The sequence below is a fragment of the Centruroides sculpturatus genome, unplaced genomic scaffold (assembly GCF_000671375.1).
Source record: "Centruroides sculpturatus isolate CEXI.00-Female unplaced genomic scaffold, Cexi_2.0 scaffold1742, whole genome shotgun sequence".
Lineage (NCBI taxonomy): Eukaryota > Metazoa > Arthropoda > Arachnida > Scorpiones > Buthidae > Centruroides > Centruroides sculpturatus.
In genome coordinates this window covers 104,483-114,826 of record NW_019385947.1, presented here as the reverse complement: position 1 = coordinate 114,826, position 10,344 = coordinate 104,483, and the positions used below count along the sequence as shown (strand labels likewise).

The window sequence follows — 10,344 nt, the reverse complement described above, 5'->3', positions numbered from 1 at the left end:
GGAGTGATGTCCTTAAAGTTTAGCCTCTGTTTTCTAAATATAAGTACAGTAGGATGGTCTGCTAAAATTGCACTACAATTGGAGGTTGAATTTGATTTTGCTTACTGAGAGAAGAAAATGTATTTTAATCAAAATGGGGCATTTATTACAATACCACTTTTTATTGTTTACTATGAAAAGTGTAAAAAAAACCTGTTATTGGAAATAGTTATTTTTTGAGGGTTGTAGAGGTAATTTACAGTTTGATTTAATGAATTTTGGAATATTTTTTGTTCACTTTATCAACTGAATATTAAAATTGTGACAATGACATTTTGCAAGCGCAACAGCAAAATTCACTTTAACACAAGAATTTGCTTTGTTAGTGTTTGTTTTAAGGCAAGTTGACTGTATTTATAAATTGCTAATTGGTCTTAAGGATTTGTAAATAACACAAATAAGCTTCAATTTTTAACATATTATTTGTTCTCTAACTTAAGATATTTTTATTAACATATATTAATTTAATATTTATTAAAGATTTATCTGCTAGAAAATACTTCAAGATTTCAAAAAAAAAAAGAAACAAATGTAGCTAATACATTCATGCATATCTAAAATAATTTCTATAGTTGATTTCTATTTATTATTATTCAGAATATTATAGAAAATACAATTTTATATTTTCTTAAATTAATCTTTTTAAATAAACACAATTAAACGTTGACTGATTTTAATTTTTATTAATTTTATTTTTTCAGCAACAGTTTATGCATTCAACTGCTGGTCGATTTCCTCCATGGATGAATATGGTAGACCAATCAAGACTACCTTTTATGGATAGCAAAACTTTTTTTAATATGACTAATAATATGGGAAATATAAATCCACAACTTTTGGCTGGTACAAGTATGTCATACAATTCTTTTATTAATGGCAATGGCCAAATAAATCATCCAACATTGCTTAATGAAGAAATGACAAAATTATGGATGAATGGTACAGCACCATTTAATGTTTTTACAGTAAGTATATTTTAAATAAATAAATTATTAAGGAACTACAAAATCTCTGTGATATAGTTATGAGATAACCTTTTCAGATTAGTTCTGATTCTTTTAATATCAATGAACTCTTTCAAATCCTTTATTGCAGAATAGTATATCTTGCTTAATTGTTCCTTCTTATCTGCTGTTGTCTCCAACCATGTTTCCATCTAGTAATAACTGGAACATGGGGTAACCAAAAGAAAAGACTAAATTTTCTAGAATGTCCAATTACTCTCACCATTGATGTAGATATTTGACAAGTGCTGTTTTCATTTGCTTTGTATTGATCAATATGTTTGCATTGAAATCTAAATTTTAGTTGAAAGATGCAATACATAAGACCATTAGGTGTACACAAACTGCAGTTAATCTCTTTCCAGCAGCAATAGTGTAAGAAGCTCTGTTGAAAAGGAAGGCAATCAAAATTATAAAATCTTGATTTATAGATTGTTCTAAAATTGTTAATTCTAATGTTCAGTACTGTATCTGCTTTACACTTTTATATAATGTAGGTTAAAACCAACTGAAAATTAATTAGATTGCTGCTTAATGAAGCAACCAATAAGTTAACATTTATTCCTTTGCAATTCCTGACATTTACTCTTTCATAACAACTTTGTAAAATAAGCTTAAATTGCATTTATTTTAAAGCAAAATTGTAATGTATCTTCTAAATCATAACTCCCAATTTTGGAAAGAAGGCAAGGTGGATTTACATGGCAGTTTACTATCAACAGTAACATTCTCCTTCATCCATGTTCAGATTTACTTTTTTCTAAAAACCTTGAAAGAAATTTCTATATTCAAAATTGCTCAAACTGTATTTTCTCATTTATCCCTAGCTGATTTAACTTTTGATAAATTGGGATACTTTTGTTTTATGTTTTTTTTTTCCTTAGAAATCATGAAATAAACAATTCCATTGAACTATAATTATCTGATCTTGAAAATACTATAAATGAAAACGAAATGAAACTAACGTATTATTTTAGGTTTTCTTTGAATTTCGCAGAGTTTGACACTAATAGATAGATAAGAAGTAAAAATAAAAGAAACTAATGTAATGCATATATATACCCAATTTTGATTTTACATGGTAGATAAATTGCTGAAAAATCATTAAAAAGAAGATGTCTATATATGAAAAATAAAAGATTGGTTTTCAAATCTAAAAACCAGTAAAAATGTTACAATAAATAAATTAATATAATAGTGTGTGTTTAAACAAAATATTGCCATTTTACTTAATAAATTGGAGGAGGGACATTTGTAACTTACCAGCAAAATTCAATAAATTTATTTTATTTGCTCCAGTTTAAATTTAAATTTTATTTTTTTTCAATTAAATACCAAAATTCTTGTAGCTTTTAATATCAAATGACATAAAAATTATCGTGCATTGATTGAATTTGAATTGGACTGGATGTGCAGATATGGAAAAACATTATCTATCATTTTAGCTTTTGATACCAGCAGAAAACAACAAGCACTCAAGAGAATAAGACAATGTGGTTCATTGTTGTACCCTGTATAATGAAGTTGGCAGTTGCCACTTGAAATATTTATTGTAAATACACAGAAAATATCAAAGAATTGTACGTACATACCTAGTATTCATTATTTCAATACTATACACAATGAGACAGGAAGGTAAATGGAGAGGAATGGTGGGTGATTTCTTATTAGCACAAGTATATCCAAATTTTTAGTGGGCCATAGCTCTACCAATTTTTGTTTCTGACCCTAGGTTGCTTCATGAACTACACACAAATCAAGAAGGAAGTCTGGAAGTCTCTCTTGGGAGGTTTTCCTATGAGAAATTAATCTTTATTTAGGTGTTAGATACATGTTGAAAACATGTGAAATTTCTTACAACCAGTCTGTTTGTCAGGAATGAACCCAGGATCAACTATTGATGTTCAGTGGTGACTGTCCACTTGTCCATTGATGGATCGGACCCCATATTGAAAGAAATTAGAGATGATGCAGTCATACAAACAATTGTCAAGCTTTGAACTAAATTTTTCTTGATTGCTTCAATAACAGGATACAGTCAGAATGAATGACTGTCATTGCACAAGTTCAAAAAAGCCATAAAAAAGCATTTAAATATTAATATTTACTCAAGTGTGTGACAACCTTAAATACAAATTCTAAGATTGCTTTTTTTTAAATAGAAAAGAAAGTAAATTATTTTCTTAAAATCTAATAGAGATTTTTAAAAGGTTTAATTTAACAAAATGTTATATCAAAACAAATAATGTAAAAAAATAATTGGTGTTTTTTCAGATCCTGTTGTTACAAAATCAGTGTAAAAGCAATTGGGTGTATCTGCTTTATTCATTTTTTTTTTTTTTTTCACTTTCTGCTATAAGTGTATATTAGTATAAATGTATTTTTCATCTAAATTTTTAGTAATCTAAGTTTATAAACAATTCTTATTGTAAGTTAGAAAATATACAATGATTTATAATTTTTTTTATTAGCCTGATGGTATGATGAGAACACAAACTGTTGAAACTGAAGAAGGTGATGAAGAGGAAGAGGAACTAGGTCATGCTGAAACTTACGCTGAATACAAACCTTCCAAGTGTAATTATTTTTTAAAATTTAATTTAAATCTAAGAAAGTAAAAATAAACATTGGATGTCACTAAGAAAAATTTATTTTGAGAAGATTGATTTCATTTTAAATTTTGATTTATTTAATGAAAAATTTTTACTCATAATAAAAAAAATGATATATTATATTTCTTGAATTAAAGGCACTCCTAAAATTATAGCACCTTTGTATTTAAAGTGCACATAGTTAGATACATGGAAAATAGAAGCATGTGAGTGACCAGAAGTATTAGGAATATAACAAAGGGGGCAAATTTAAACCCATGCCTTTTAAAATTAATTGGCCGATGGATGTGTAATACTTGAAACTCATTATTAACTGAATCTATTTAAAAGTCTTTCAAAGTTTATAAAATATGAAATCAATAGTTACAGATAATTCCAAAGATGAATTTCAGCTTTTAAATCTAGATGAGTTGTGATAGAGGACTGAAATTATTACATGTGAATACATTAAAAGAAGAGTTATAAATAATGAACAAGAAATATTGGATTATCCAGAAAGTTTTCTAGAGTTTTCAGGAAAATTTTAATTGCTTATATAAAATGATAATGATGTCATATTAAGAAAATTTATGATTTGTTTGAAAGATAGCAGGCAAATTTATCAACAAGAAATATTAGTTGTCATTTTTGAACTATTAAAGTGGAGAGTAAAATAGTACCTTTTCAATATTGTTTACATTTAGCATTCATTCATGAAAGTTCAGTTATTTAGTTTTAAGTTTCATTATTTTAAAAAAAATTAAAATCGGTTAACTATTTGAAATAATACTCTGATACTTTTTCTTCTTCTTCTTCTGGTTCCATATTCATTACTGAAATTAGGATTAGTATTATAACAATCTCAATTATGCTTCATGTGTGAGTTCTTCTGCTTTCTTATTTTTCCATTCACATATATTGCCTAACTAACTTTTCCTTCTCCTTCTTGGGCTTTTCTTTCCACAGATTTTCCCCTCTAAAATATTTCTTAAAATTTCATATTTACTTCCTCAGATGATGTGGCCAAAATACCCCGTCTTTCTTCTTTTAACTGTATTTAAACTTTTTTTTCCCCATTCTTTCCAAAACTTCTTCATTTGTTATTCTATCTGTCCAAGATATTTTTAAAATGAACAGCAACAAAAACACCAGGATGTGTTACAAAAAATCATACTTCTAGAACTTATTTCCTTCTGCGAGTTCTTCCTCAGGTGAAAAGGGAGTTTCTGATGGGACGGAGTGATCGGTTAAGTGAGGGAACCTCTTCTTAAAAGCAGAAACTCCCTTTTCACCTGAGGAAGAACTCACAGAAGTTCAAAAACGTTTGTGGCAAACTTTTTCTTTTGTTTTTTCTTCACACCAGAAATAGGTTCTAGGAGTAGATTTTTTTATATTTTTAAAATTCTTCTATACAACCACACTTTGAACACTTCAAGTCTGTTTAGCATATTTTTATCTAAGGTCCATGTTTCTACTCCATAAAACAAAACTGACATCATATAGCACCTTAACATTCTAACTTTAAGATTTAAATTAACCCTTAACTGGTTTCGTAAATTTTACAATTATAACTGGTATCATGGGGGCTGTGCAGCCCCCAAGCAAAATTTGCCTTTAGAGAGCAAGTTTAACAATGTGACAGTTCAAAACTGCATAAATGCTAAATGGAACCCTTCTTTAGTATAATCTTTTATTTATTTATATTATTTTCTTTACTTAATTATTACAAGAGATCACAAAATTGTTACAACTTTTGGTGTATGCTTTTTTTAACAAAACAAAAATCTACCCTATTGTAAGTTTTTACCAAAGATATTTTTTTTTCTTATTCTTAAGAAACTAATCTTATAAAAAAGTATCTCTTATAGCCTCTAACTATCATTTGTTAAAAAACCACAGGTAATATAATCACTTCTATTTTTAAGACTCAGGAACATTTTAACGCAATTACGTAGTTCAGTCTTGAGAGTTATCACATAGTATTTTTGTAGTACTATGCACTTTGCAAATAAATTTCAAACAACTGTTGCACTTAGTAGCATACTTACCATCTTTTTTTCCAGCACAAAATGACAACATACTCTTTTCAGGAGATTTTGGCTTGATCTAGCAATTTGTATAATATTATCATCTATTAGCAGTTCAAATGATTCTTTGGTAGTCATTTTGAATTTTTGATGAAAGATTAAAATATCTTTGCAAAATAATTGTAAAAATAAAAAAACCATAAAAACACATTTCCACAAAAAACCAGCGTAACTGGTATCGTGGGGGCTGCGCGGCCCCCAGAAGGTACGTAGCTCCATCCTTGTAAGTGCTACAGGGCCGAACATTTGGCACTCACTAAGAGTCACAACGTAATGAGATTACATAAAATGGCAGCTGCGCACGATATTTAGTTTTTTAAAAAATTGTAAAAATATGACGCGTGGGAGCCGCGCGGCCCCCATAAAACCAGTTAAGGGTTAAAAATAAATTTGCATTTGTTCTATTGCATTTGAAAAATTTCTGCATTCTGATAAAAGTACCTCTCACATTTTCTATTTTAAATTTAATTTCTTTAATGCATCTGTCATTATTTTGTATGTTAGTTTCCAAACACTTAATTGATGAAACTCTATCAATTGTTCTGTTTTGTATCTGCAACCTTACATTATCTATATTTTCTTGCATGAAATAAGTAGTTTTGTTTTCTTATAATTCATCTGAAGTCTGTAGAATTTACTTATTGAATTAATCTTTTCCATTAATATTGTCAAATCATTTATATTTTCTGCTAAAACCACTGTATCGTTAGCATAACATATATTATTTACATTCATCCCATTTATTACAATCCCAATGTGTTCCATATCTTCTAAAGCTTCTTTAAAAATTTCATCTGAATAAATATTAAGAAGTAAAGGTGATAAAATACATCCTTGCCTTACTCCTTTTTTTATTTCTATTTCTTCAGATAACTCATAATTAATTAAAATGTTGGCTTTCTGTTCCCAGTAAAGATTTATTATAATTTGTAATTCATTTCTATCAATTCCTTTTTTCCTAAGTATATATATTAATTTATCATGCAGAATTCTATCAAATGCTTTTTCATAGTCTATAAAACAGGCATATATATGCTTGTTAACCTCTAAACTTCTTTCTACCAAAACTCTATAAGCAAAAAGAGCTGCTCTCGTTCCATAAGATTTTCTAAACTCAAACTGTGTGTTGCTTAAATCTTCTTCACATTTTTTATATATTCTTGTATGAATTATTCTTAAGAAAATTTTAAAAACGTGACTCATCAGGCTTATAGTTCTATAATCACCACATTTTTTTGGGAATTGTTATAAACGTAGACATTAAATCAGGGGTTTCCAACCTTTTTATTTCTCTGGGCCACATTGAAAGATATCATGAAGTTTTGGGCCACAAGTATATATAATATACTTGTGGCCCAATCCTTAAATATATTTGTATATTTAAGGATTAACATGTCTAGATTATAGTAATAAGTATTAAACTTTTATCACGAAAAAGGATATTTTAAAAAGTTACTTCTACAGACACTTCCAATTTTTACTTAGAAATAGATAAATTCATTTATTATAAAGGAGACAAACAAAAATTTATTTGAAGAACACAAATATTTGTTTTATTTGGGCCTCTAATTAATAAAAAATGACAAAACACTATTTTATGGGCATTTTTATTTGACTAATATATTTATAAATAAGATGTAGCCAAATAATAATTTTACGCCAAAATAAAAAAGGGTAGCCAAATTTGGCACAAAGTAACCAAATCATGCAACACTGGAAGGAATACTAAATAAAGCCGGAATTGGACTCAGAGAATTATAGACTCAAATGCTGGGAAAGGATAAGTGAGGAAGATTGGGAAATTATGGGTCCATATTTGCTTAACAGAAAGTCTATGTAACCTTTCTCACTACTTTTTATCTTTTGGCCTTACTCTCCTTTCCCCAAATTTGGGTCTATAATTCTTTGAGTCTTAAGTTTAGCTTTATTTAATATTCCTTCCTCATTCACACATTTCCAAGTATTTGAAGATATTTCCTTTCCACTCAAAAATTAAATATGTATAAAGGTTTACGGCTTTGTGAAACTTTTTTTTTGAATTTATGCTGCTGAAATAAATAAATAAAATAAAATTAAAAAATTTGTCAGTTTTGTTTACAAGTTTATTGGGCCGCGGTTGGACACCCCTGCATTAAATGATCTTGAGGAATTACACCACTTTCATAAATAATGTTGTAAAAATCCACTAAAATATCAAGACTATCTTCATACAGTAATTTCAAAATTTCAGCAGGAACTTCATCTGTTCCGGTATCTTTACCTTATTTAGTTGCTCTAATTGCATTCTTTACTTCTACTTTCAATATTGTTGGTCCTTCTTTTTTATCAATTATTATAGGTTTTAAATTTCTCTCGTCAAAATATAATTTTTCAACATATTCTTTCCATAATTTCAGTTTTTCCCCAATTCCAAAACAAAATCACCCTTTTCATTTAAAATATTAGTAAATTTATTTCTTCTATTTGTTCCGGTAAGTTCTTTAATCATCTTATGTACATTATACGCATCATGTTTTCTTTGCAAATTTCCAACTTTCTTGCATTTTTCTTTCATCCAGTTTTCTTTTGCTTGTTTAATTTTCATTCTTATAGTGACATGAAGTTCTTTATATTTAGAAATAATTTTATTTTTCCAATGTCTTCATTTTTCCATTAATTCTAATATTTCTTCTGACATCTCCAAACGTACGCCGNGGCGACAGTTCGACACACCGGATATACGTCACTCTCGTCTAAGTTCGACTTGGGAATTTTTTTGTTCAATAATAAATGTGAATTCTTCTTCCTGGAAAAAATAAGACCTAGCGCATTTTTCAGAGCAAAAATTAATATAAGGCACTGTCTTATTTTCGGGTAAACACGGTAGTAAAATAATTTTAATATTAGTAATAATAATTTAGTAACATAAATTTATTCATAGTAAAATGTACTCGCGGGCCGTAAAAATTATTTGGCGGGCCGTATACGGCCCGCGGGTTGCCAGTTGGACAGCGCTGATTTATAGAACCCTAATTCTGCAATAGCAGTTTCAGTTTCTAAAACAAATGTTGACAATATTCATTGGATTATTTAAAGTTTGGATTTATTCCTTCTCTAACAAATGAAATGATACCTATGTATCTTCTTTGTGAGAGCTTTTTAAAACTGATGCGATGAAACCAGTGTTGTAGAGTTGGTAGATTTTTACACGACTGACTTTCCTTCCCATTTGACTCCAACTCTGACCAGGGACAGACTTGTTAACAAAGTAGGCCTGAAAATTCTGACGTCACGTGATCTCAGAATATAAGCTTCAATAAATGTAGTACTAATAAAGATAGAATGTAGAAACTTTTTTATTCCAAAGCTAAAATACTTTTCTAAGTAATGACATAGTCAATATATAAATATATATTTGATAATTTTTACTTTTCTGGCTGTTATATATATAAAAGAGGAAAAGTTCTGACGTCACGTGATCTCAGAATATAAGCTTCAATAAATGTAGTACTAATAAAGATAGAATGTAGAAATTTTTTTATTCCAAAGCTAAAATACTTTTCTAAGTAATGACATAGTCAATATATAAATATGTATTCAATAATTTTTACTTTTCCGGCTGTTATATATATAAAAGAGGAAAAGTGTAGCGATCGGTCAAAAAATGATCCCACCCCAAAGTTTTGCATTTTTGGACTCGGAACACCTTGAAATGTCGAGATATGCAAAAGATTCAGGTATTTTCTGTATGTATGAATGTCACACAGGAGTTATTAAGCTTCAAAATGGTTGAACTAAATTGGTTGGTACACATTCTAACATTCGTGCTTACAGAAAAAACCCCAAATGCTTTTGCACTTCTCTACATTTCAAGGTTTCTCGAGTCCAAAAGAGTAAAAATCTGAGAGAGTCATTTTTTGACTGATTGTCATTCTTTTCCTTTGTTATAGGCCTATACTGTATAACTGCCAGGAAAGTCATAATGATGATGATTCTGATTATTTTAAAAAAATACAAAATAAAACTAATTAATTTAAACATTAAAATTTGACACATCTACTGAATATATAAATTCACTTTTATTGACTTGTTTGCTGATGGTATTTGGTAAGCATGTATGAATAAAAATAGTAAATACATTTGTACACAAACAAATTAGTTTAATAAAAATGTTGTACATAATATACGAGTATATTGGGTAATATATAAGTATACAGATACATTAAACTAAGCCAAGAATAAGAAATATAACATATAGACTGGTAAATAAAAAGGTTGCTTATTTTGCCATGTTGATTAACCTTTTGCTTCCGAAAATATTGATCGATCGTTACCCCCATCGTTAAGCCAAACTACAAGGGAAACAATTCATCATTACCCTCCTAGTAAAAATTGATTTTTATAAAATTTATCAACAACAGATATCAGCACTTGATGGCACCGTCTTGTCTATTGTCTGTTTTACATATTTTTTGCCAGGTGGTGTTTTGGTGACTTAAAAAATTTTAATTAATGGTTTTTTTTTTTCTTGATTTATTTATTTTCTGATAATTTTTTATTTCATTTATAGAATATTCATGAAATAATATCACTATAATAAGTTCATTTATGCTATAATAAGTTTATTTAGCTATAATAAGTCAA

The 10,344-nt window shown here is 28.4% G+C and overlaps 1 protein-coding gene across 1 annotated transcript in view; it reads left to right on the top strand.

The window, feature by feature from the left end:
- Positions 1 to 726: 726 nt before the first annotated feature.
- LOC111612748 (protein strawberry notch homolog 1-like) overlaps positions 727 to 10,344 on the top strand; it is a 65,886-nt gene continuing 56,268 nt past the window's right edge. Inside the window, exons 1-2 of the mRNA XM_023353995.1 lie at positions 727 to 1,004; positions 3,515 to 3,620. Of these exons, the coding sequence (XP_023209763.1) occupies positions 750 to 1,004; positions 3,515 to 3,620 (361 nt within the window). The 5' untranslated portion in view covers positions 727 to 749. The remainder of the gene's footprint in view (positions 1,005 to 3,514; positions 3,621 to 10,344) is intronic.